This window comes from Ursus arctos, unplaced genomic scaffold, assembly GCF_023065955.2.
Source record: "Ursus arctos isolate Adak ecotype North America unplaced genomic scaffold, UrsArc2.0 scaffold_9, whole genome shotgun sequence".
NCBI classification, from domain to species: Eukaryota; Metazoa; Chordata; class Mammalia; order Carnivora; family Ursidae; genus Ursus; species Ursus arctos.
Window position 1 is genome coordinate 75,140,576 of NW_026623111.1, and position 27,520 is coordinate 75,168,095.

Sequence of the window (27,520 nt, forward strand, 5' to 3'; positions counted from 1 at the left end):
GCAGAGGGAGAAGCAGGCTCCCCGCTGAGCAAGGAGCCCGACGCAGGACTCGATCACAGGACCCTGGATCATGGCCTGAGCTGAAGGCAGATGCTTACCTGACTGAGCCACCCAGGTGCCCCAGGGTCTGACTCTTGGTCTCAGCCTAGGTCCTGATTTCAGGGTTGTGAGTTCAAGCCCCACATTGGGCTCCACAATGGGCATGAGCCTACTTGTAAAAAAAAAAAAAGAAAGAAAAGAATAGAAACAAAAGAGGTAGCACTCTCTGTTGCTTATAAATATAATTTATTACCTGTTTAAAAATTCTTTCTTACATTTTGTACATGTTGGCTGACAGAATAAATGCAGGCAATTTACAAACCAAGGGACTGCAGGAAAAAATGGGAAGAGGCAGCAGGGAGAGAGAAGAGCCCCACCCACGGCGGGCACCCCTCACCTCCACCACCCAACGGAATGGAGGAAGGGATGCCCAGAGAGCACTCCTCCGCCAGGGATTTTCTAGAAAAGGAATTGCATAGAAGATACAGCAAGAGGGAACTCCACAACAAAAGAAGTGTTCCATATCTGAAAAGCCAAAGTTGTGTTGTCGTGTTTCAAAAAGAAAAGTGACAAAGCACAAAATCTCAATCCGACATTTCTGCAGTTGAACTTGTTCCAAAGGGAACAGCGGGTGGATGACACAGGCTCTTCACCAAGACTGCTGGGGTTTTTTCTCTGACAAACATTGTTTGTCTTCTTTAGAAAGAGCAAAGAGGAAGGCCACCAACTCGCTACAGCTCAACATTAAACTCGATGAACACATCCAACACTGGCACCCAACACATACCCAGTGAGGGTGCTCCCTGCAATTGGGCTAAATGTGTTCGGCCTGGGGGCAAGGGCTTCACTACCAAGAGCAGGTCTAGGAAAGAGTGAAGGGGAGAACGCAGATCACTCACTCAACTTGTTCTGTTTGCTGTCCTCTTTATCCCCGAGGCCGGGAGGGGTATGCACTTGAACTCACACCCCCACGATTACAAGCGTCACATGAGAACTTTAAGAATATAGAAAGGCAAAGGCATTTTCTACTGGCTGTCGATTTCTCACTCTTTTAAGCTGTTTTGAGACAGGTTTGTTTTAACATGTAGAAGATAGCTCAGGTTGATTCCTGGATGTTGCCTCACCATAGTGCCGAGGTTCAGAGGTCAAGGGCTCATTGACTCCTAGGCTACCCCTCAGCGATACCTGCCTTCAATTCACATTCTGAACTCCAAAAATGAGGGTTAGTCCCTCCTGGGTCAGTGCCATCAGGTTCAACAGCAGCTCTGATGGTGCCAGTTTCAGCAGATCTTTGGGATTGAAGGGTGACACATGGAACTTGAGAATATTTATAAGGGACCCTGAAGTCTGATGGCCTTAAGCAATTTATCATTTTGCTGAGGCACAAATCTGAAATGGCAAGTGAAGAGGCTGGTATACAGCCGCAAACACTTTGGCTGGTGGGCAGCCAACTGTATCTTGGGGCAGCTTCCTCGTTTTCTTCTCAACAATGGGTGGGCCCCAACTCTTGTGATGTTCTGCAAAGATTCCCGGCTGGGGATTCCAGAAGAGCTCTTCAGTACCCGAGAGTCTAAGTATACAGCCAGCTGGGAAACGGCCTCGTACACTTGTATGGTTTTGTGTACAAGTACGAGTTCCTGTTGGTTTGTCCCAGTGATGCCTCCCTCAACCTTTCTAAAATAGGCCTAGGGGCATATATTACATTTGGTTGAGTTGAGACCATTACTATCCCACCACAAATCAATACAGGGAGGGGACAACCTACCGGAAAAGCTGGGGGCCATGAACTCTTTTGAAGACAGATTTTTTTTTTTTTAAGTAGGATTTCTGACAATGGGGGCAACCACAGGGCTAATAAGTCTGACAGATCAGGAAGTAAATTGTCAGACCTAGTTCGTGGGGGGAAAACCTACCCAGTGACCTACAATGCCATCTCCCTGCTTTTCAAAAATAGCAGGTTTCAGGCATGAATTCTGGAAATACTTATGACTCCATTTGGGTAACTTGACCTGTATGGACACAAGTTGAAATTAACATTGGTTGCAATGTATTTATTTCCCTTATGCCTTATTTCATTAAAAAAATCATTACAGACGCAAGGGAAATCTTTCAAAGTGATCATTACAGCCAGAGATTATACAAATAGATTTCTTAGGGTAGAGAAACAGCACTTCATTGCACAGAGGCTAAGTTCTAAGGTATTTTAGTCAACATTAGCTCAGTAAGGTTAAAAAAAAACCCACAAAAACTAAAAACCCAAAGTGTAATAGTTGGTCCTATGAGGCACTCGGAAGGTAAAAAAATGTTTTATTACCTTGAGATAATCAATAATAAAAATATTTTTCATTGGCTCTATAAAATCTAATGCTCACTGGCCACTATCATCTTTACAAATAATTGGCTTTAAGCAACAACATTCGGATTCACAAAAGCTCCTCTACTCTCAAAGAAGACGGGTAAAACCCAGTTTCATTTCAGCTGTTTCCATGGTCATCCTTTCCCTCACTGGCCTTGCACTGATATGAAGTCTCCACGTGACACAGAGAACTTATCCAGAGCAATGGCTCGACAAAAGCTAAAGCTTTTCACCTTGAAGACTGAAAATTCAACATGTAAACTTTTTCTACTTTCTTTACACTCTTCTGCAGGTCCTCATATAGTTTTTATTTGCTTGGCCCCATGGGGGCAGACCTTATACTGGCAAAGGCTTGTGAATTCTGGGAAGTTAGTGATCACCTTCCTGGCTCCCTTCCTCACACGCTGACGACAGAAGTGGGCCGAAAGCATGGCCGCTGTGGTCCTGACAGTGACAGACATGGGGATACGTAAGACGAGAGCCTCGTTTGCTCCTTTCCAGAAGTAAAAAGTCTCGATTCCATCATCTGAATACTTACTTTGAAGGTATCTAGCTTAGAGGAGAAATATCTTTTAAAACAATTATGGAATGTCTAATTTCCAGAGTGTCCTAAACTCAGACTCCGTGACTTCTTCCTAAAGAATGGCTCTACTGGTTGAAAGCCGGGAAAGTAAAATCCCTAAAATAATTGTATATATGAAAATGGGGAACAGTTTAAACAGTTTAATACTGGATACCTCACCCAAAATCTTGCCCTGCCTTGGAAAAACTTGTATTGCTCATGTGAGGATGGGGATTTTTCCTTTTAGCGAAAGTGAGTGACCACGTTGGAGTCCACACAGTTTGTGAAAAGGCTGTTAGCTGTTACATGTCTGTCATCACCATGTGTCCATTTATCAATTCTAATCCAATTTCTATTCCTTCCAGGTCACTCTAAGGAAAGCTGAATGAATGTGGTGAGAAGAAAATGAAAATATGGTGAAACCTCTGTCTTTAGACAGCCAAACTCAGAAGAAAGGAAGCTTCTTTCTAGTCCTGGGTTAGCAATCACAACTGCTGCTTCCTTAGACACAGTTCTCTGATTTGCATATATAAAACATTTCAAAGTGGATGCTTCTTAAACGTTTCCAAAAATAAATATTACAGAACTAAAAGTAAGGAGATTCAAAACACATAAAGCCCAATCAAAAATGTAAATGTTCAAAATGACAACTCCTCAGAAACTGTTTTACACAGATATTTATGTATTTTTATCATTTCTATTACCAAAAACCAACTAGAGACCTATCATGTGTGAAGGAGTTGATGACATACTAGCTTCAGTGTAATTTTGGTATGGGTAATTTAAGTAAAAGTGTGACAATAAGAAAACTATATATTTGAAGTGAAAATTTACCCACAGCTATCTGTCATAAAGGTCCTGTTGACTCTAGCTATTAATTCCCTTTGTCAACTTTTAGTGACTTCTTGTTACACTCAGGGTAGGTTGTGTCGTGCACCACTAGATGGCACCATGCACAAGTGATAGGTGGGTTTTTTCCCCATCCAAAGGAAGTAAGCGCGTCCTTCCCCACAATCTGTATGGAAGCCCTGGGAATCAAGGGCGGTACCTGTCACAGAGAATGATGAAGTGGCTCTCTATGAGATGAACTGTTGAGTCTGGACCTTCTAAGTTTGAGAGCAATCGAACAGCTATTATTTTACTCCAAAGGAGAAGGAAATCAGAATTCATAGTGAAAATTATTTGACATAAATGGTGTGTTGTACGTAAGGGAGTTGCCATTCACTTGATGGGGAACATAACAGGTTCTATGACAGATGAGTACCTCACTTAGAAGGAATCAACCACTTTTCCCTTTTCACGAGGCATGGAAGTTCCTTTGCGCACCCTTCAGATTTCTAATTCTTGATTTCCGCAGATGACAGCTCCCAAACCAGTAACGATGAGCAATCTTGAGAAGTTATTTCAAATGGAAGTAATGGACAATAGCTCTCTTTCCTCCTCCTCCTCCTTTTAAAAAAATATCTATATGAAAATCTTTTTATGTAGAATACAGTGTTACTATCTTTTGGTCAAATATGCATTGGTACAAACATTATCCACTGAACTTGTTTATTACTGCAAACTCTTCCTTTCACATCAGCGTAACATATATTTATGTGTGATGCACGGATGGCGTGAGAGAGTCAGGTCATAGAATAAATGCCTCAAACAGGAGATAAGAAACAAAAGGGGTGAGAGAAGAGGCTCCATACCAGAGTATCAGTAGTTCCTCAATGAAGAGGATGGAGGAGTCTTGGGAAATATCAAGAAGTCACCAAAACAGAAGAGGAAATACACACGTAAAGAAGGGGGAAAATATATAGAATGATATCGAATTCAACTCCAGTCAGCAACCTGTATACCTCCAGCCCAAAAGTCAACCACAGCCATGTTTCGAAGGTTCTGATTCATCCACATGGGTGCTTGTGTTAATTGTGGCTTGGCTACTGGGCTGCTGACCCTTTATTTCCCACTTGCTGAATGAACTGAGACCCTGCGTTAAAACAAAGAGCCTGTGACAGTTCTAAGGAGATACCATAGTTTACACAAAGTAGTCTTTTGACTGCTTCTCAGTTAATTTTTTTTAATTTAAGGAAGTCTGATTACAATAATAGAACATAATTTGCAATCAGTCAGGAAGGCAAGTGGTCCCAAGAGAGGAAAGAAAATGATAATAAAGGGTTGTCGTCTCTTGGCGAGAGGCACAAAGACAAGGCTTGAAAGCGTGACAAACAGGTTACAGGTTAGAATCGTCCTCTTCCGAGCTGGAGCTATTTGGAAGGCATACTGTAGCCTGGGCAAGAGACTAGCTGACTCTTTAAATGATCCGGGTCAGAGTCCATGGTGGTCCTCAGACTGATGAAGGAGACTGGAGACATCACAGTAGGGGTCCAGCATTTTAGAACCTTGACAAGACCTACTACTTCCACCCCTTCACTTGACATGTGAGGGACCTGAGGTCCAGTGAGGTGAAATGACTTTCCCAGGGGAACACAGCTAGACAATGACAAACCCAGAATGAGAACTGGTTTTCCAGCGGCCAGCTCAGAGGCTGTTCCTCCACGCACACAGCCTCTCAAGTAGACAGAGTACCCAGGGGGGGCGGGGGGGGGGGGTCAGTGCGCAGTCACAGAAACACAATATTCGGCGAACTTCAGTAGAGAATGCTTCTCACAACAAGAATTGGGGGAGAAAGACCTTGCCTGAGCCAGCTGAAAGAAGAGACTGACAAAGCCAGTAAGCATTGACTATGTTTCTGGGCCAGAAGGATGCAAGAAAGATAAAAGGTCAAGGAAGCAAAGCCTGTTTAATTAAACTGGTGACCACGCCCACCTTATTACGTCAGAAGGGGAGGCAGGTCTAGTCAATATCTAAATACTAACAGTACTGCTAACAAAAACAGAAATTAAAAGAAAATCCTTTTACTAGAATACTTGTAAATACTCATCAATAATAATAATAGTGATAATAATAATAATACCTTTTTTTATAAAAAAAAACACAAAACTTCAAATTGCATCTTACAAACACGTATGCGGTGAAGAAATGCTTGTTTGTGTGGCTGAACATGAATCCTGGTCTTCCCTGCAAAGCTACAGCTTTATTTCCAGAGGGTGACCGGATGGGTACGTACCCTCAAGGAATAAGGAATCTTAGTTCTTTCTCCTTTATACTTAGATTCTCCACTTCCCTGATACAAACAGTAACACTGGTTCTACAAGTTCTAGAAACAGAACACCGATGGGAGGATGATCTGAGACACTTGATGTGCACAGTTTGTAGCAAAAGTCTGTGATTTCTCTGTAAATTACTAATCTGAAATAGACACAACAAACCGTCCACAGCTTCAACTTCAAATGATTTAAACAAAAATAGAACGAGCCATGGACAGTGTCTGCATCCCTGTCCAATTTGATGTAAACAACGTTGTAGAAATCGGGTTTGTTAAGAAAGTTTATCCATATACCTGGATAGCAATAAAAAGCGTTTCCTAGGAAACTGTAAGATCCTGTACCACACAGCATACAGCCCAACTAAGAGGAAAATTAGGTTGATTTCTAAATTCAAGGTACAAATTTACACAATTGTCCTTAAGTCCTGTGATGATGTCCGGGTGAAGTGGGCATGTCTGTCAGCAGTCGCGTCTGCTTTCCTTCTCTCTCCCGCTTGCAGTCTTGCCTGTGAAACTCCTCGGTCGTGGTCTACTCTGGATTTCCTTCTCAACGGCGATGCCCTGGACGGCCACAGCCCCCCGGTGGGTTCCCGTCCTTCATTTCCAGTCCCGGCCTGGGTCAATACTGCCCTTCGGCTGCTAAAGACACTACCGTTTCGTGTCTTCCCATTTCTTCCAGGACGGCCGCCAGCATGCTCAAGTTTCCATCTGGGAAGTTCTGTGCCTCCCAGAGATCCAGGATTACGCCAGTCGGGCTGGATTTGGTGGCAAAGTAATTCAAGTACCTGTAATTGGGAATGGGAAAGTGTGCTGAATGGTGAAAGGCACAGATCTGTTTTCTCTGCAGTTTGCACTAACTCCTTCCGTCTCTCCGTCTGTCCTTTAAGTATCCGGCTCCCACTGGAGAAGCTGTGGTTTACAGAGAGCCGTCCTAAATAACTAGCACACACTTAATTAGATGAGCCCCAGACAGGGGTTTTAAACAGCGATGTTTACCTTTGTTAACCTCAACTCTGAGTAAGATAATTTAAGAGACGAGATGTCTCTGGGTCATATCCTAAACAGGAAATCAAGACACTTAGGTTTTCTTTCCAGCCCCCGCTCTGATCCTCTGACAGGTCATGCCACGTCTTGCGCTCGGCAGTGATGGCAACATGCCACAAAGAGGAGGCTCTCGAGGTCTCTTTATAACTCAGTGTCAATGCGGTGATTAGCATGTTAATTAAGCATCCAGCGGTAGGTCTTGCTCAACAGGAGACGAGGAAAGACAATTACCTTAAGTGAAGGGATGTATTATTTAGGGGGCCCATCAGCTTTGCAAAGTGGATCACAAAACTCCATACTGATCGTGTCTGATAAGCCCTGAAGCTCTTTTGACGATGTGTTTGCAAGACCATGGTGCAAGATACAAAAAAGAAGCTTAATACACAGCTTTGCAGAATGAAAAGTAAATGGATGGCTGGGAAAAACCAAACCAAACCAACAACAACAACCAGCGCTGCCCTAAGTCTAACAGTTACCAGCCACAGAGCTCTGTGTCTAACAGAAACCAGTCCCGAAGCCTGGCCACACCCACCTGTCCAGGTTCAGCTTATGGGCCAGCATCCTCCAGTCATGACCTCTGGTCTGCGGGGCGTCCAGGCTGCTGCAGAGCTTCTGCCGGATGGGGGGAGGGATGCTGAAAGCACCGGGGCCTGTCATGGTGGTGATGGTGCTAGCCGGGTCCAGCAGAGGCAGGTCGATGCCAGTGGGTTCCTGTAGTTCAGGCACGGGAACAGCCCAGCATTATTTCCAAAGACAAAAGCAAGCTCTATTGAACCAACTGACATAATGCCTTGCTTTGAGCACGAGGAAGAGAATGAGTGCTATTCTTCTTCTTGGTAAGTATGGCTTCTTCCAGGCCGAAACCTGGCTGAGAAGAAGAGGGACGTTCTGGGCTGCCTTTGCATAGCCTGGGATGTCTAGGTTTTCACTATGGACTGGGCTGGACGAGGTGGGACGTCTGGTGTGATATAATAACTGCTTTTCTCTCATCGTTCTCAGGATGAAAGAGGAGAGAGGACTATCAATACCCCGAAAGGTTTAGATTTCAAGAGGGGAGAAGCGTTCAAAAGGGCAGTACTTTGAGAATGAACAGATATGAGATTAGAAGGCTGGCAGTTCAGAGCTTCTAGAAACTGTCTGACCCTGAGGGGAATGCCCTGGGCAAATGTCCAAGTAAATTCCCTCTCTAACCTCTGCAGAAGAAGAGTCGGTTCTGCTTTTGTTGAATGAAATGGAACACAGCCCTCCTCCGAATGGTATCAAATTAAGACTAATTTTTTAAAGAAAATGGTGAACACAGTAGATTGCCTTAGGGCAAGCGCTAATGGCATCCTCCAATTGCTGTACACCCTTATTTTTGTTAAATCTAATTTTAGGAGAGAAAACCATAAATTGGCTCTTAAAATAGTTTCAGCTCATAAAACAGCACAAATGCAAAATCTGAATTTCATCTGCAGGAGAAACTCTAATCATTTTCTGATCACTTCTGCTGGCTGGAAAAGCAAAAGCAAATGTTGCCTGGGAACTATTAAAGCAATAAAAGAAAATCTACTTAATCTACTTTAAATGTCATCTCTCTCTCTCTCTCTTTTAAAGCAGGTAACGTCTTGGTGTACATAATAAGCTGCTTCGGGATACACTAGCCACATACAGTTGGAGTCCTCATGAAGTCTCTGGTCCTGTGCAGAGTGCTCAGCTCGGGGGGTCAGTGCCACCCTGCCCAGAGCCCCCAAACCTGGCTGTACCGTGGGGATCACCACCGTCTGTGTCCCCGTGGAGACAGACAGCACGCTCTATATTCTGGGGCCCACTGCCAAGGATCACGGCTAGGCTGTGCAATCCCACCGCACAGGGCCCATCCAGGGGGCTTGGAGGGCCCAGTAGAGTAAAACCAATTCTTTGCTATGAAACACACGGCGGTGTTGGCTGCCGTCACAGTATTCGGCCTCAAGACCCCGAAGTGGCAAACTGAGCCTCTGAGGATTCCATGTGCTCCTTTGGGTTAACTCCAGCACATACCAGTTAAAAGACTGGTATGAATGAAACACATCACTACTAAATGGGGGTTGGAGTTTTGGAATGGGGACGCGGCCTGCAGTGCTTTCCCTGCACCTGGCAGAGCTCCTTCCATGGGACCCTGAGAAGAGAGGGCTTCTGCCCTCACGGGCACAGGGCTTCAACAAAGGGGCCCAGGAGAGTGATGCAGGGGCAGGTGGTGGTGTTTATCAACAGACTGTGTTGGGGGCTTCTGAACCAAAGCGCTTCAACAAGTATATTAGGCAAAAAAAAATGATGCATGTAAAGAGTAGAGGAGGTTGGGGCGCCTGGGTGGCTCAGTCATTAAGCGTCTGCCTTCGGCTCAGGGTGTGATCCCAGGGTCCTGGGATCGAGCCCCACATCAGGCTCCTCTGCTGGGAGGCTGCTTCTTCCTCTCCCACTCCCCCTGCTTGTGTTCGCTCTCTCGCTGGCTGTCTCTATCTCTGTCAAATAAAGAAATAAAATCTTAAAAAAAAAAAAAAAGAGTAGGAGAGGTGGAGGTGAAGAGAAACCACAGGGTATTTCCACAACTTAGTGCCATCACTCATGCTAAGACCCTTCCTATGTGGACAGTAACGGCAGGGCCTTGAAGGAAAGCCACCACATCCCCAGATGTGACCATCCCTTGCTGGCAGTGAAGATTAGGTTGGCACAGGGAGGGGTCTGCTGTGTGGAGCTCTGACTTCTGTGCCCAGAGATTCTTCTCGCTGTTGACCACTGTATCTCCTTACTGCTCACCTGTCGTCTATCCCAGTCGGTCAGACTCACCTTCCCTAAGTGTCAAACTGATGTTTCTCGTTTTCTCTCTCTCTCTTATTCAGAAGCCTCCAATGCGCCTCCTGCCACATGGAGTCCCCACTTCCGGTCACGCGGTGAGGGGTATTTGCACCACCTGCCTCATCGGCTGGTACGAGGCCCCAGAGAGGCTGCCTGCAGAGTGCAGAGCCAGGCCTCACACGGAGGAGGGGCCCTGTCCCCCTGTGCTCCCACTACTTGACAATCCGACCCATCCCTTCCTCCGGTTGCCTGGACATGACTCAAACTCGTCTCAGACTGGACCGCTCGCTGTTCTAGCAACTTTTCTCCAAGGCTATACCTCTGTTCTTCTTTCCCTTAATCTCTGTTGGGCAAACCCCACCATGTCTGGACCAAAGACATGTCTCTGGGCCTCCCCTGAGCAAACGAGCCAAAGCCACCAACTGGGGACCTCCCGCAGCACTTTTCCGGGTCCCTACCTTCTGCCTGCCCTAGGCATGTTGGCCGTATTTATGGGTTACTTCTTTTGATTCTTCAAATTTCTTGGAGATGAAAGCATTTTTGTCATCCTCAGAACCCCTAAGATACTCAGCACAGTGCCCTGCACACAGGAGGTCCTCTAGTCATATTTGTTGAAACGAGAGAAAATACGTTTCCTAGAACCGAAGGAGGATAACGCCGTCTCCTGACAGAAGCCCGCCCCACAGACTCGTGTGCTGAGCTTCCTTCCAGGTAAACAGGACTAATAATATGGCTCTTCTTACCGTTAAATTCTGAAGTAAAGGCCAGGTAAAGGCGGGTCTGCCTCTCGGGAGGGTCTGCCACATATTCATGTGGCCATCTTTTTCCCGGTGAGTAAAAACCTTCACCACTTCATGTGGGCCTTCAAGGCCCGAGTCACCAGCCCTGGCTACTGTGCCAATATATTTCTCTGCCCCTATAGGGCATAATTCCTTGTCTTTCTTATCAGATGGCTGACAGTGGGCTGGGAGGTAAAAGAAAAATATACATTTACATTTCATGTAAAAATTTCAGTAGCTATTAGCTCTTCCTTTCCTTCCAGGTAAGAGTCGAGTTTACTCTCACAGAATGCTTATTACAATAATCGTTTATGATATTGGTACCATCTGTCTCTGATGCCACGATCCCCTCAGTTAAACATATGATTTTTCAGCATTAGCCAAACAGCTGCCGTGGCTGACAGCACACGGCTTCAGCACTGTGTGGGAGAAACAACTTTCCACTCCCGTGTTCTGACTCTTCTTCCTGGAGTCACCTCAAGAAACTAGATTTTCCTAGTGGTTGCTTAAACAGGCTCTCGAAAACTGAAGAGTAAGTCGATGGGATAAGTTCGGCAGACTGGTGTCACTTTGCACATGTTAAATATTATTCTCCATGTACAAGAAGTGTACAGAAGGCGGCTGTAAGGTTTTGCAAATGTGGGAAACTGTAATCGTTATCTGGGAATCTATTTGTCAAACACATGACGAATACTGCCTCCCGAAGTTCCACCTTTTCCAGGGTTCAAAGCCATGAACTGAAGCAAGGCGCGATCAGCCAACCTGGGAAGATACGCCGTCTTCACTCTGGGAACTAATACTGGTTCGCTTACTTATTGAGATTTATTTTTCATTCCTTTATTTTTATAGTGGCTGACGGAGGTTTTATTTTATTATTTTGATAGAAAGGGAATCCAAAGTTTGATTTGATGACAGATGCCACAGACGGTGGAGGCAGAGTTTGCTCAAGAACGCAGAAATCCTGACAGCATCGACGGGACTGACGATAATGACGAACGCTGGCTGAACGTGGGCCATGAGCCAAGTTCTGTTCAGCGCACTTACTAACGTTCACTCCTTCATTTCTCACGAAAGTTCGTCCTTTACTATTGTACCAATTTACACATGATAAACCTCAGGCGAGAGGGGTGAAGTGATTCCAGATCCCCATGGAACTGTCCATTTGGGAATTTCCTACCATAGGTCTTTGTGTATGGCTAACACTAAATAGAAGGCCTGAAGAGACTTTAAATCTCCCTCTTTTCTCTACACTGTTTTTCCTCTTGGTGTTGAAGGGTAGCTTCCCTGTTATTACTCCCCCCACAGCCCTCTTAAAAAAAAAAGAAAATTTAACCTTTCATTATTTACATTTGGGCATGCATTCATGCCCCTGCTTTGACTCTTTCAGACATTTTCATTCTTCAACTCCATCTCTGTGAGACTAAAGGCTTTGTCTCTTGTTAAGGAATCTCTGGCCAAAGCACCCAGTGAGGAACAATTGGCCGACTCTTGACATCCCCACGGTCTATGTCAAGCACAGCCTGGTCTCCCTGGGGGGCAACAGGTCCTTCCTGACTAGAGAGGCCAAGGGCCACGGCTTTATAAATGACTGCTGGTGAGTGCCTTGAGTGGTGGGTGGCTGGGGGGAGGGGGCAGCGCATTCCTGGCAAGTCAGCTCATTCTTGGAAGAGAGCACTTTGGAACCGCAACCCCAGCCCACCTGCCAGCTAGCCCTGTGACCCTAGGAAGGAGGCCCGTGCAGGAGAAAGACACCGCAAACGGCGTCTTTTCTCTGTTTGGTTACGGTTTGTCAGTCACAGTGTACCCTACTCGGAGCTTTTGATGAGGATCCAGGGCTCAGGGCTCTCCAGAATCAATTGTTCAGAGCTGAGCCTCGCTCCTCAACATCAGTGCCCAGCCCCACATCCCCCCTCTGTGGGCCGCATGCACCCGCATTCAGATGCTAACCACAGCGGTGGTGCTCAGTGACCCAGAAGTAACAGCAGCACAGTGCCCCATAATCCCCAAAGTCATCTGACTCCACTCACTTCTGCCCCTCCCTCGGAGAAATGTGCTTGTCTGTCACACACGGCCAAAGGCCTCTGGCCAGACCGAGGGCTGGCCTCTCTGACTGCCACCGAGTTGCAAAAGAAATCATCGTTCCTCTACGTTGGCACAAGGACGAAGGTCCTTACACGGTGATCACACTTTGCAAAACTGTCCCCGCCGGGCACTGGCCGTCGAGGGGGGCTGGGGGTGGCTGGGGTGGTGGGGGCCGCTGAACAGCTCCCTTTCACTGGCGGCCGCGCCTCACCCAGCTTTTCATCACGCAGCAAACGTTCACACTGAACTGAAAGCAAGCATCAAAGGAGCAGGCGGCCTCGCCCCCCTCCAAAATTCCGCAGCCTTTGTTGTCCCTGGAGCTGGGTGGTTATTGAACTTTGCAGACCTGCTGGGCCTGGAAAGTGAAAACACCCTCCCGAGCCAGCAGGGGTGGTGCTGTGTGCCTGGGAGATAGGGCCTGCGCCTCGCGGTTGCCATGGCGCCCTGACACCGAGATCATGCCTTATGAATGTCACCGGGGTCTGTGACTAAAGTTGTTTATGAGTCAAAAGTCTCATGGAACTACAGCAGGAAATGGTGGCCGCGGCTCTCGGGGGGCTGTGGGAAAGAAGGATGGGGCGTCCCGGAGCCTGTCCTGCCTTCCCCCTCCTTGGTCTGCCAAGGAAGACAGTCTTTAAATACAAGAGCGCGAGACACACCGCGCAGGGTGACATTTCATTCGTCACCGTGCATGAGACAGCGAGCGAGAAGGAGTCTTTTAAATCATCCACTGTCCCGCTGTAGTTTTAAAATACGAGGATCCTGCACTTTGTGGTTCAGCCAGGGGCTCGGAGCTCGGCTCTGCGAGGCCCCGGAAAATGCTGCCTTCTGACCATGCGGCTCACTCTCTCCCCTTTGTTCTCCAGCGTGGAGGGTTTCCACTGTTCCAGAGGAGGATGGGGAGAACACGGGGCACCAGGGGATGCTTTGGGAAGAGAGTCCATGCACATGCCACTTAAATTCTACCTTACACTGGAAATTCGGATCGGTTGTAAAAAGTTAGAACATGATCCTTAAATTCATGTCCTAAAATAGAAAAGGCTTATTTTTTCAAAAAGGGTTTCCTGTGATAGTCTTTTACATACCTAGCTCCCTGTGTTCACTTAAAATATTATTCTATTAATGAAAAGGACCTCTACAAAGCATTTCAGGACTTCCCACATGGCCTGTGTTGAGACACCTTTATCCTCCACCCCCCTCTCCTTCCCAAGGTCCCTCTCCTCCCTGATTTCTGAGGCAGACAAGGGCCCCTCACCTCTGACACGGTGCAGCTGAGCTGGAAGATCTGCCCTTCCCCTTCCACCTGCCGCACGCAGAGTTTGCAGACCAGCTCCACTGTATTCAGGCTAGATCTCTCCAGGGTGAATGTGCAGTGGAGGTTTCTCTGAGACCCACTCCAGATATGATAAAAAGGAATTTCCTAGAAGATATAACCATGTTAACCACCGGTGAGGGACAAACACTGAAAGCAACTCTCGGACACTGCCTGCCAAGTACCTTTCTCGGGAGTACACGTTCCCTTATTTAATCCTCGAGACAGGCCCGTGCATAAGGGCAGCCCAACCCGCTTTTCGGAGGAAAAAAACGAGGCCCAGAGATGTTAAATACCAACCCTCCCCAGCCCCAAATCCCACAGCTAGTAAGTGGCAGAGCTGAGATATGAACCCAGGGAGTCAGCCTCCAGAATCTATATACCTAACCAGTCTGCCACTTCTCTGTCATTTACAACAGAAGCCATTGTAGGTGGTTCTTCAAAAGTTTAGCGAATTCCCAAAATAAACCCCTCACACTCCAGTCATTGCTCATTAAAAGGAATCCCTGCCGTGGTGTTCTGGAGAAAAGCAAAGAAAGTCTAAAGGGTAAAGCACTGATCCAGTCCCCTTTCATGCCTGTGAGCTCCCTCCGCACAGGACAGGGGAAGCCAAAACTCACTGCAAGGGGGACACGGGGGGCTCCGATGAGCTGCCGCAGAAAATCCTTGGCCTAAAAAGTGCCAAACCTCTAACAGCCTACATCTTCTAAAAGTCTAGACCACCTTAAAGAGCCCATCCTAAAATCTTGTTTCCATAAAGGGAAGAAAAGGTTGATACATGAAAAAATGTGGTGGCTAAGGGCAGAGGCTCTGGAGCCCAATTCAGTACAGACGAGAACACCCTCCCCTTGCTAACTTGGTGTTATGGGGTAAGTTAACCTTCCCATGCCTCAGTTTCCTTAATCTGTGAAGAAGTAGCAAAAGAGTACCTAATCATAGACCTGCTGGGGTTAAATGAGAGAAATCAAAGTGCACGGTGTCTGGCAGATGGTAAGAATTCAGCCAGGCTTGGCTTGAACCACTATCGGATTATCATTATTATTAAAATAGTATTTTCCGTTATGATTGCACAAGCGTACTGTTCATAAAAGGGAAAGATTTATGGAGTTTTATGGCAGTTGCAAATGAAGGGACAGAAGAAAGCAAAGGAAGAGTTTTAATGAGAAAGTCAAAAGCCAGATCCCTCTGCCGAGTGCTGAGTTATAGAGAAGCGTCTGGGAGGCACCCCCCGTGAAAGCCCCAGAGTGTTAGCAAGCTAGGAAGTTTGTTTCCCACAACTTATGTGTAAGTACTAGACCTACGAGACTAAGAATGAGCTGGAGTTCTCCGCTTCACTCTTAGTATGTTCACTGACTTCTATGAGGACGTCGCACAGCCAGTGGAGCAGCAGTGCTGGGTGTGGGATTCGAGTCCAAGTGCGTCTGCATCTCCTGGGACCGCACATGAGCCTAGAGATCCCGTTGCAAGCCTCCCGGGGGCTCAGGCTCAGAGACGTTGGCGGGCAGGGGGATAACCCCTGGAGAGGCCTCTGCTTTTCCCAAGCATCCATGCAGTGAGACTTTGCACCAGTATTTTTATGCTGTGATCTAACGAAATCCTGATCAGATTTTATTTTTAGGTGTGATTTCAAATTTCCAAATTGGTGTTCTTTCCAAGTTTTCAAGGTAAAGGTATTTTCCTAGCAAGGCTGAGGTCTAATTTGTGGCACGGGGGTAACACTGTTCTTCCATTTTCCCTTACGAAGGCACTTTTGAGGTGGTGTTTATCAATTCAGTGTTAACATTTATTCTGAAAACGAACTGAAATAATGGACTTGGAAGTCCTTTTACAAAAAATAAAACAATGACAGTACAATTGTTTGAAGGAGAATTAAGAAAAAAAATTCTTTCAAATATTCTCGAGTATTTTTCAGAAATCCTAAATAACTCTTACACCATTGTAGAGAAACAAGTACTGATACAGAATTCATTTCAAAAAAGGAATATCTTATGTCTAAATAACTTTAGACTTCTTTCTTGGAGCTGTCTCCCACCCTTTGGTACAGCTCGGGAACCTTACCTGATATTTCGCCAGCAGTTTACTTTTCCAGAGGGAATGGGTGATGTCGTGAATCGACAGGCGCAGGTTGTGGGAGCTGCCTTTAAAATGGAGAGCCTTAGGTTCTTCTAGGAGCTGTCCTCCCATCTGTCTCTCAAGCTGCAATACTTCCTACAATGACATGCCCAAAGTCAAAAGCAAATCACCGACTCGGACTCGTATTACTTCCGCTGGCTGGCTCGCTCATCATAGGAGTACGTTTCCTCACCACACCTCCCCCACACCGCAACTAACTCGTGCACACTCCCACTTCTGCAGCCTGGAGACCCTCCAACTGAAGCCCCTGCCAGTTGGTGCGTCACTCAATCCTCCTGACCATCAACTCTCTTTCAGCAACCTGCATCATATGTTGTGAGTCAGATTCGGTGCAGTCCGCATTTCCCGATGGACAAGTGGAATCAAATCCTGGAAAATGACAATCAGATCCCCAAATGGGAAGAACTCCAAATGAAAGAAAATACCAGCAGAAATAGAAATAAACAGTTGAAGTAAGTAGATTTTCAATGAACTTTTAGAGAAAAGGGCAAATCACTAGAAAACAAACCCATGTCTTGGACTTGGCAAAACTAGCCAACAAGTAAAGATGTGGAAAGTATCTGGGGGCGACCCCCCCCCAGTTTTTTGTAGTTTCTTTACCTACAGAAATAATAAGGTTTTTGTTTAAAATTATCCATTGCACAATTCCCAGTTATCAAAAACTAAAATAAAATATACTCATTATCTGTCCTATTAGAGGAAAATACACTGATACAGATTAGGAAGGTCTGTCAGCACCAAATACTAAACTAAACAGTTACTCAGATTAAACTTGGAAACGAATAGCTCATTTCTCAAGAACCGTGGCTGATCCAAAAATTTGCTATGTAACTTTACTTATACTATAAAGATGTAACATGAAGACAAATTCTAAATATACTTTAATTCCTCAAACAAGCTAAGGGGAGTTAACGAAGCATTTCCAAGTACAGCTGCAATTATCCAAACAACAGCAAACCGTAAGTTATCAATGAACGAAATATGCTGTCTCCTTTGTTGTCAGAACCATCCCTGTGCACACTCAGCTCCCGCCGTGCTTTAAAAGTTTTAGCGACACACATATGTAGGCAATTTGTGATCTTTCTTTCTTTCTTTCTTTCTTTCTTTCTTTCTTTCTTTCTTTCTTTCAGGTTCAGGAAAATAATGGATTTTCTAAAAATATAAAAGGAAAACACAATCTTCTTTTTTGGTGACATTTCAGTTGGAAGCATGGGTTCAATAACACAGGAGCCCACTCGGGTCATTCCACACGCACGTACTGGGCACCTACCAGAGCACCGAACACAGATGGATCACAGCGGAGAACCGTGAGTATGGGAACCAGATTGCGTCTTACCCAGAAATACAGCCACTTTGCATTTGTTGAATGAATTCTAACCCACGCACATGTAGCCCGGTAAGTGCAGAGCTTACACCAACATCATTGATTAGATGTAAACAGCTCATTTCTAGCTGCTTCTTAGTGGTTCCTAGCATCCATTATCTTTGAGTCAGGCCACTATTCGGAACGACGCAAGCTGTGAAAGGTCCTATACCGTGTAGGAAATATGACGATAATGTGGAATATGGTCTCAGACATGGATTCCTCTAATTAGCGTTTAATGGAAGAGATGAGGCCATAGCGGATCGACGGGGAGACGGCACGGTCCAGCTGCTTCGGAGTATGAACACGGAGAGGACTCACCCTTGCTAGCTGAGGAGGGGTTATTACTTGTGACAGGAGTCTGAGCAGTCAGCCGACTCCCGGCCGGGCAGTCGGCTACCGGGACACATATGTTGTGTCCTGGCTCTCTGCGCCCCCAGCTCAGCAGGCTCGGAGGGGCCCCGAGAAGCCGTACAGATCTACCCAGCCCAGAGCTGCACATGTTCCTCGTGGAACACTTCGCACTCCGCTCCTCGACAAGAATCTGGCCATGTGGAAATGAAGAGGACGAAGACAAGTGAGGGTTAACTGCGGTTTCTTCTGCCGCAGCAACAAGGCATAATGAGCTTATGTTGATCATGTCTGGTGTCTAGTTAGCATAATAGAGAAAGCTGATGTTCCCAGTGAACCTGGCACCTGACAAATTCTAAAGCTAAAATGATGTTTGTTTATAAGCCATTAGAAGAAAAGAAACATAATTAGAAATCTTTGAGATTACAGTCATGCCAATCAATCAGTTCTAGCTTCTTTCCAGTACACCCTAATTACCTCATCAAGACGTCTAAAGAGCAATCGATAGTAATTATCTGATTACTATAGATCTTCATTATGTCCAAATTATCTCCCTGGGATGTCTAAAAGAAGATGCATTGTATTCTGGGAGGAAATTGTACCCAACAATGTATAATCCCCACCCCATTCCTACAATCAACATAGATTGCCAGAGGATATGGAGAACATTATCCGTTCTCTTGGCAGGGAGGACCATTGAAAAAAACCTCAACTGCCTATTGGCCATGACCTTGAAGTCAAGAAATCTAATACCACAGATGAACGCAAAGTCTGGGTTGGAGTCAGCCCAAGAATAAGCCCCAGTCCTTGGTTTCTTCGGCATTGACCTCAAAAGGCATGATTAAGAGTTCTCACTAGTGGGGAAAGACGGCGTTGGCTTGAGCCTTTTTTGAAAGTACCAAGTAAAATGCCATTTTATTTAATATTATTTTATTTTAAAGATTTAAAGATGTATTTATTTATTTTAGAGAAAGAAAGTGGGGGTGGGGAGGGGCAGCGGGAGAGAGAAGCCCAAGCACACTCCCCGCTGAGCATGGAGCCAGACGAGGGGCTCAATCTCATAACCCCAAGATCATGACTTGAGCCAAAATCAAGAGTCGGACGCTTAACTGACTGAGCCATCCAGGCGCCACAGTAAGATATCATTTTAAAGATAATGAAGCTAGAGAACACATCTCCATATTCTTAAGCTCTCTGTTTTTCCACCAACCAGGAATGACAGAAAGCGGCTGCACAGAGCTGGGAGGAACCTAGCTTTTTTATCCCCTTTGATTAGATATGAACCCTGGTGAGAGAGAAACTGCCCGTCGGGCTGCACCCGCGCTTACGGCAGAGGTCCCTCTCCAAACATATCTGACTGCATACGCCTACCAGTCCAACACCTGAGCAGGCCTTTGATGCTTCTTTATAAATGGCATACCTAGATCATCACATCAGTAAGTTACTATATTACATTACACAATACACATAAGGTTAAAAGATGAATACTACAGAAGTAGTATTATCTTTTTTGCCCCCAAAGTTCATTGGACCTGGGGTGTGTGAGGGCCATTTTGGAGACCACTGGCTTAGGCAAATGTCCTTTTCCTGCTACCGCTGGGAGAAATCAGCCCCAGAATAAATGATTCAGTAAGAAGCATCCTTACCAAACTTAAATTTAATGTTCTTCCTGAGAAGTACCACTGATACCATACTCAGGATGTTCCACTTTAAGGACACATAACGAAATAAAGGAGAAGACAATAACCAAAGCACAAATTAAAAATATTAAAGTGAATTAAAGATACCGTAAGCAATAAATAAGACACCTCCTTCGAAACTACAGTCATCTAAAACTCCCTGAGTCAGAGACGACTTGACACGGCAAACCCACATCCAGATTTGAGCTTCATGTGCTCTCTTACACACCAACTTTTTTGACAAGGACAGGACACGACAGCAAATGTTATCTTCTCTTCCTTATGATCTCCTTAATAACATTTCCTTTTCTGTAGCTTCCATTATGGTAAGAATACAGTGTATAATATATACAGCATACAACACGTGTTAATCGGCTATTTATGTCATTGGTAAGGCTTCTAGTCAACAATAGGCTATTAGTAGTTAAGTTTTTGGGAAGTGAAAAGTTATATGCAGATTTTCAATTGCATGGGGGATTGGTGCCCATAATTGGAACCCTACTGTTCAAGGGTCAACTATATAAGTTTCACATCAGAAGAGAGAAGCAAACCCCCTTGATACACTAGTCAGCCTTGTGTTCCACACTGTTATGTTTTTAACTGTCGTAATGTCAGTTACATTATAGCAGATCCCACTTAAAAATATGCTGTAACTTATATTTCAAAAGGCTTGATTTTCTGAGTTCCTTCTGCATGAAATCATTTTATTATACATATGATACACAGAAGGAAGAGCACATAAAAATAACAAATGTATGAATCAATAAGATATAGCTTTACAGTTAAATGCTTTCCTCTCCTTAATCTTCCTGAGAGCATTCATTCAACCTCAGTAAAACACACATGGCCTGCCAGGAACCGTGTCAGGCTCTGGGGCACATGGACGGGTCCCGACCCTGCCTCATACCACTCACGGCGGGGAGATCACCGTGTAAACACGTGACCCCAGCACTGTGCGCTCAGCTCTAAGACAGCTTCCAGACAGCTGCTCTGGGGTCACACAGTTAGGGTACTTCACACACCTTAAGAGAGAATAAGAACAAAACATATTTAAGGTCAAAGATTTAGTTAGACTTCTGAAAAATAGAGTGACCTTGGAAAGAAATGCCATCATAGGAATTAGGGTCAGCTAGGCTCTTTGTTCTCAGAAATATAAATGTCACCTTCCTTTGCAAAGGCTGTCCTCTGTCTTGGCAGGACCGCCCCCCCCCCTTGGTTCTGGGTGACTCCACCTGTTGCTTTGACGAGCTTGCTCTGTTTTTCCAAGAAGGGGTCACTTTCTGACTTCCTTCGACATGTCCGTCTTCACCCCTGCAACTTAACCTTGGAAAGACTCTCTCAGGGGTCACTTATTAGCAGAGGTGGGAACCCATGCAGGCCCCCCGTGGTAACGTCACCAGGAACAGGCCCCTGTGTGAGGATGCGAGCAATCCTGGAGGATGCTGTGTCCCCGGCTCAGCGGCTGCCCGGCGCAGGCTCTTTGGTGGCCCTGAGTGAGGGCTGTATTGATTCAGGGGGCCTGAGAGGGATCGCTCGGAAGGCAGGGACAAGAGATTCCGCAGTAGAAACAAGCGGCTTTCACAATAACCAATTAAACCAGGACATTATCCATGCCAAGCCATTAGCCTGGGCCACTTAAGAGCCACAGTAAATCTTGGCTGTTTTAAAGGCCTGTGCGTACGTACAAAGGGAGCACCTCGGGCCTGTACCCAGAGCTCTCCCAGGCTCTTAGCCCGGAGGGTCAGCTCTCACGAAGGCGACACGGGGCAAGGCGAGTGGGAGGAGCCTTACAGCTTCCACACTCCGGTTTTCCTAACCCCAGAATTTTTCATGCCGCATTATTGCTGGGGTTAGACCGCATCTGCCTCCAGGCCACTTTGGTGTCAGTCTCACAGCTCGAGCTCGGGAGAGCCCCCAGGCAACAGAGCTGCAGCTCAGCTCGCTCAGCACGGAGATGCTCCTCGGAGCTCAGGTTTCAGAAGGCGAGAAGTCTCTGCCCCAGGGGGCTTTGCGCCAGGGATTGTGTGAGCTGCTGGGGCCCTGGCTCTGTTCTCTGGGCTCCCCTCCTCCTGCTCAAGAACCTGCTTCCTCTCTTCCCAAGGCCCCAAACCACACGGCCTCCTTGGTTGCAAGCACCTGTTTTAGCTTCCAGTTCCTCAAGAAGTGATCATCTTATTTGTGGGTTACAAGCCTTTAGCCCCCCCATGCCTCCTCGTTTTCCTCACTGCCTTCCCAGCAATTCTTTCCTTTCCTTATTAGAAATCTCATCAGCTAGAGAGACATAGGAGGAAACAAATGATTAAACTTGAATCTCATATAATGCATTCAAGTATCTTCTGGAACAGAAGGCTGGAAGGAGGTTAAATCAAGGCTTTGTTTCATGTTGTCTGGCTTTGTTCTCTGCATTGCGTGGATGGGATTTGTCTGTGCACTCTTTGTTCCTGATGGAAACAGAAAGCCCTGATTCGGCTGTATTCAGTGCTGCCAAGGAGCCTGGGGCCAGCCCTGGGAACCTCAGCTTTGCGATCCAGAGGTTTTCAGCCCCGCGACAGCCGGGCAGAGTGGCACCCGCGCTCCCCGCTCTGGCCCCGGCGCCCGACCAGGCCCTGGAGACTGACTGGCGCAGTTTGTGCCCCGGGCCCCACCTTCATCACCCTTCTGCCACATGGGCCAGGGGTCTCAGGCCCCAAACCAGGTAACATTCAGCCTGCCACACGTGCCTCAAAAGACCAACCCTCAAGCATCGTGCTGGCTTGGTTTAAAAGAAATCACATCTCCATTCAGACTTTATGGAACCCGCCTTGCTCCTGTCCATTCTTTAATTCCATGCTGAGACCTGCCCTTGTCATTGGGGAGGAGAAATTTCTCCTTTTGCTACTGAGGCTCTCTGTCGCTCTCACAGCTGTGGGCCTGCATGCTTCCCAAACAGAGGCCACAGAGAGTGGCTGTCCTTCTCTGCTGGTCCCTGCCAGCTCTTCAGCAAAGCTGCTCTCCGTTCCCGCAGGCTGACTCCCCCCCTCTGGCCACAGGGCCCCGCGGGGCACATCCCCCTGTCAGGCCGCCTTGCCCACCTGCTCGGGGCACCACCGCGGGCTCTGCTCCCTAGTCTTCCTGCGCTCACACCGGGGTGCAGTGCTCTCCCCCCAAGTGCGTCTGCCACATTTCATCCCTCATGATAACAAGGCTGGACTCTGGTGACCGTGGGCAAACACTCCCCGTCAAGTCACTTCATTTCCAGGGCTCTGCCTGCTGCTCCCGCAGCTGCTGCCGCCACGGATGCTCGGTCCGGGCTGCCACGTCTGGCCGGCCCAGTCAGCACGCTTTGTGACATGTTTAAAGCAAAACGCCAAAGGGTGGCACTCGAGGAAGTGGTGGAGCCCCTTGTCCACCTCTGGACATACTCCTAAGGAAAAGATGACCTCTCACATCTATGGAATTAGGAATGGACTTTTGAGGTAGTTCTAGAACCTCTGAAGTAATCTTGTATTTCTTTTCACCACTGAATATGCCATTTTAAAATTTCTATGTTAGTTTCTATTTTTGCCATAAGAAATTACCATGGGCTCCATGGCTTTAAATAACTCAAATTTATCACCTTACAGTTGTGTAGATCAAAAGTCTGACCCTGATCCCACTGAACTAAAATCAAGGTGCTGTTAGGGCTGCCTTCCTTTTCGGAGGCTTTAAGGGAAATTTTGCTTCTCTGTCTTTTCCACCTTCCAGAGGTTGACCACATTTTTGGGCTCAGGGTCCCGTTCCTCCATCTTCAAAGTCAGCAATGGCACATCTCTCTGGTCTCTCCTCCACAGTCATGTCTCCCTTGGACTGTAGCTGAGAGAAGTTCTCCACTTTCAAGCACCATGTAATTAGATTAGATCCACCCAGAAAATCCAGGATAATCTCTTCATCGCAAGGCCCATACCCTTAATCATATTTGCAAAGTCCCTTTTGCCATATAAGGTAACATATTTATAGGTTCTGAACATTATGTACAGATATCTTTGGGGGCCTCTATACTGCCTACCACAACTTTTATTTTTTCCTCTCTTTTCTTTCTCTCTCTCAGAAAAGAAACTCAACATGGCAGGTCATTTCCAAAATATATGATAGGGCCAGGACCAAATCTCATGAGAAGGTAATAAAGATTCAGTAAATTTAGATTCACCGAAAAGATCCCTGTCCGTAAATGGCTGACCAACTAGCCTGCCTACAAACCTGAAACTCACCTCACAATTAGATCACAATTAGACTTAATATCTTCATTGAGCCATTATCTTCAAAATGCCATTCTATCTAAATGCCCATGTAGGGATAACGAACATCAACAAGTACCTGCTTTGTGCCAGGAAATTTAATACCTTAAACCTCTTTGCATTGTCTAAGGACGTTAGTAGACCAAATGACTGTTAGGCAGAGGTCAAGTTCAATGAGCAAAGCCAACAGACCTGAGGAGGGGCAGAACCAACCCAGTTAGCCAGCCTAACTCCAGTTTCCCTACCACACCACACTTCCTTCCATATGATAAGAAAAACACATTGCGACCTTTAACACATTGTTTGGTGTTATCTAATACTTGTGTTACACGTACAAATATATTAACTTAATTGCAGAGACCAGCATCCTGAAAGTATAAAACACGGGTCAAGCTAGTTTTGAGGTTGTTTGAGGGAACTGAAAGAAAAGATAGGGTTATGGGGCCAATTCAAGAGAGGGCCAGCCTTCGTAAGCCCGGAAGAGGCAGGCTAGAGGTGTTCTGGGTTCTGTGGGGTCACAGCTGCCCTGGAGGGGGTGTCGGAAGGACAGTGGAAGGCATCAGCAGCAGGATGAAAACAAAAGCTTCGCCAGGCTCCCTACACCTGTCTGCAGCTGCGGCCCAAGAGACAGAGTTTCGCACAACTCTCCAGGAGACCTCCCACTTCCTCTCATTTTCAGCATTTCTTTCATTTTCTCTTATTTTCCACATAATATGATCTTTCACGGAGTTTCTATACTCTAGACCGCAGCCTGAATTAGGGTATGTGAAAGCCGAAGAAATCCAAAGAAGACTCTCCTCCATGCCAAGTGACTACACGAAGAGAACCAGCTTATGGTAATTCACATGTCCAGTTCCTATCATATACACGTTTGTCAGAAATTCAATAAACATCACATGTTGCCCATAATGTGTGAGGGTTTACTATAAACCTCTTTATTACAAAAGGAAAATCTCAGAAACTGTGCCCTCAGGACAGTGGGACAGACATGCCTTTTTTCCACATAGATGTATGTTTCTCCCGGAGGGTTTTCAAACTTACCCAAATATAATCTTGTTCTCTATCAGTTTCTGGTCTTTTTATATTAGGATTCAAGTCTTTGCAAATAATGAGAGGAGAATGCCAATATTATTACTTTAATCACTTGAAGAGGGGGGAAACAAAAACTATGAATTTTAAAAAGATTTTATTTATTTATTTGAGAGAGTGAGCAGGGGAGGAGTAGAGAGAGAGGGAGAAGCCGACTCCCCGCCGAGCAGGGAGCCCGATGCGGGGCTCAGTCCCTGGACTCCGGGATCATGACCTGAGCCAAGGGCAGATCCTTAACCGACTGAGCCACCCAGGTGCCCCCAAAACTGTGATCTTTGACCCAACTCCATCTGTACAATAGATGGGGCCTCTCTGTGTGAACCCAGAATGGCCTCTAAACTGTTTTTACAACTCTTAGCATCTTTATCTCTCTGCGTGAACTCACCCTCACATTGCTCCCACTGGTCTTTTGAGCACTTGCGCGGGAGAAAAGCGCACCCGAAAGGTGGATGAAGGAGCCTGTCTCCCAGCAGCCTTGACTTTTATTCTGGTGCTCAACTCCAGCATCCTAATTCTCAGCAATGCTTCCAAACCATTAAAGACAGCTTTTAAGTTTCAGGTGACCATTTTTGCCTGCAGGCTTCACAAAACTCAGGGAAAGGGTCGCCAGGGCTGCTGAATTCAAAGAGCTGGGGGGGGGGGTGGAGATGAAAGGATGCAGCAGGGTTGCTTGAAACTGACTGATGTGGTGGTCTCCTCTTTTTTTTTTTTTTCTGCCCATCCACATGGACAGTATAAGCCCATATGATAAAGAGTGGGAATTAATATTCTCGATATGTTCACTTCCAGACATTGGGCCACAGGTTTTTCTAGTAGCTTCCCAGACTGCATAGTTCTGAACCTCTGAGAACGAGTGCTCTGCTGGGCTCCCCCTCTGCTCCAGTCCAGCGTTCTGGGAGGGTTTCTGCAATTCTGAAGGAATCCCCAGTACACAGTGGTAACTAGAAGAAAAGATCAGGTCTGGGGAGACCCACTTTTGGGCGCCATTTGCTGCGTTGGAGATGGCGGGGGTAGAGGAGCCGGATTAGAGCACAAACAAGGAAGCAGAGCTCCTTTACATCAGAGCCCAAACTGCGTGAGGAGAGGTTGAAATCAAAGGTTTGAAGAGTAAAGGACAGGAGCTAAGGGAGGGTCCCTTGAGTGGCTCAGGAGTCAGGTCACTATGCAGCATGAAGGGGCTGCCGGTTGATCGGGGACGTGGGGAGCGCGGGAGAGACCCGGGAGAAGTGCCTGTGAGATCTGAGGAGTTGAGAAGGGACGGTGGAAGGAGTACGGAGAAGAAGGGGAGGCAGAGGTTAGGGCAGTTACCTTGAGAGTAGAAGAGACTCAAGCAGACATGTACGATTGTCAGAGCAACCGAACAACCTGGAAGCAGACCTGGAGGGCCTGTTCAGGGGCGGTCCTCTTTAGCTGAGAAACACCTGCAGCAGCTCCAGCTGGCAAGAGATTTAGAGTGGAAGTGAGTTCCCTGGAGATTTGGAGAGGAGCAGAGGAGGGTTTGTGGACCAGGACATCAGAGAAGACGGAGGGAGGTCTTCCTTAAGAACCAAGGATGGCCTGCGTGCCTTTTGTGCGTGAGAGACGGAAAGTCAGATGTTGTGGTTGGAAATGGGGAGCTTCACAGGTGGGGATCCTGGCAGGTGGAGATGCTAATGAGGGTGAAATTCAGAGCATGTCTACACTGGCGGATAGATAATGTGGGAGGACATGAAGGTCACCAGAATAACTTGGGACACAGAACTGTGATTTGTGGTGACTTTGACTCTGAGAGGATGATAGGAATAAAAGGAGTGGAAAGAAAGCCCCTGAGGCAGGTACTGCTAGGCTGGGGGAAGGTGTGGGGGATTCGGGGCTAAGGAACTGAAATAGATCACGAATGACAGAGGAACAGAATAAGAGCAGTAGAAAAAGCCAGGCCTCCCGGTAGAACAATGCTCAAGAAGTGGTCCTGAGAAGTACTGGAACTCTTCTCTCGGCCTTGCCGTTAGTTCGAGGGGGTGGTCTTCACTTCAGGGACTGGGAGGGAGGCCGTGTCACTTGGAAGACCCAGCTGCAGTTAATGTGAGCAGGTGAAGGGATGGTGGAGAGAATGGCTCAAGGATGTAGGAAAGTTTGTCTATAGTAGGATTGAAGTTCCAGAAAGATCCGTGCAAGTGTGTAGGAGAACAGTTCTTAATCCTAGCTGCACAACAGAATAACCCAGGGAGCGCTCAAAGAAAAACCCCAGTACTCACACCAATTAGATCAGAACCTTTGGGCTGGCACCCCAGAGCAAGTCTTGTTTTTTTTTTTGTTTTTTTTTTTTTTTTCCCAGAGCAAGTCTTTTTTCAAGCTTCCCCAACTGAGCCCTCTGTGCATGGGCTGGAGAACCACTGACTCAGGAAGGGTGTGATGGGGGGGCAGCGTGTGGGCCTGCGGGAGGAAGAGGTGTTTGGAAAGGGAGTATTTATGGGCAATGCTGGCTAGAGAAACAGAGAGATGGCAGACACTGGTGGGGAGCATTGGCAGGC

General features: G+C 46.6%; 1 protein-coding gene across 4 annotated transcripts in view; it reads right to left on the bottom strand.

Annotated features, from left to right (window-relative positions):
* Positions 1-268: 268 nt before the first annotated feature.
* Positions 269-27,520, bottom strand: part of UNC5C (unc-5 netrin receptor C) — a 342,899-nt gene continuing 315,647 nt past the window's right edge. For all 4 annotated transcript variants that reach the window (XM_048211818.2, XM_026509692.4, XM_057309522.1 and 1 more), the window contains 4 exons: positions 16,201-16,350; positions 14,086-14,250; positions 7,688-7,866; positions 269-6,896 (listed from right to left, as the gene is read on the bottom strand). In XM_048211818.2, coding sequence (XP_048067775.1) covers positions 6,731-6,896; positions 7,688-7,866; positions 14,086-14,250; positions 16,201-16,350 — 660 coding nt within the window. In that variant the 3' untranslated portion in view covers positions 269-6,730. The remainder of the gene's footprint in view (positions 6,897-7,687; positions 7,867-14,085; positions 14,251-16,200; positions 16,351-27,520) is intronic.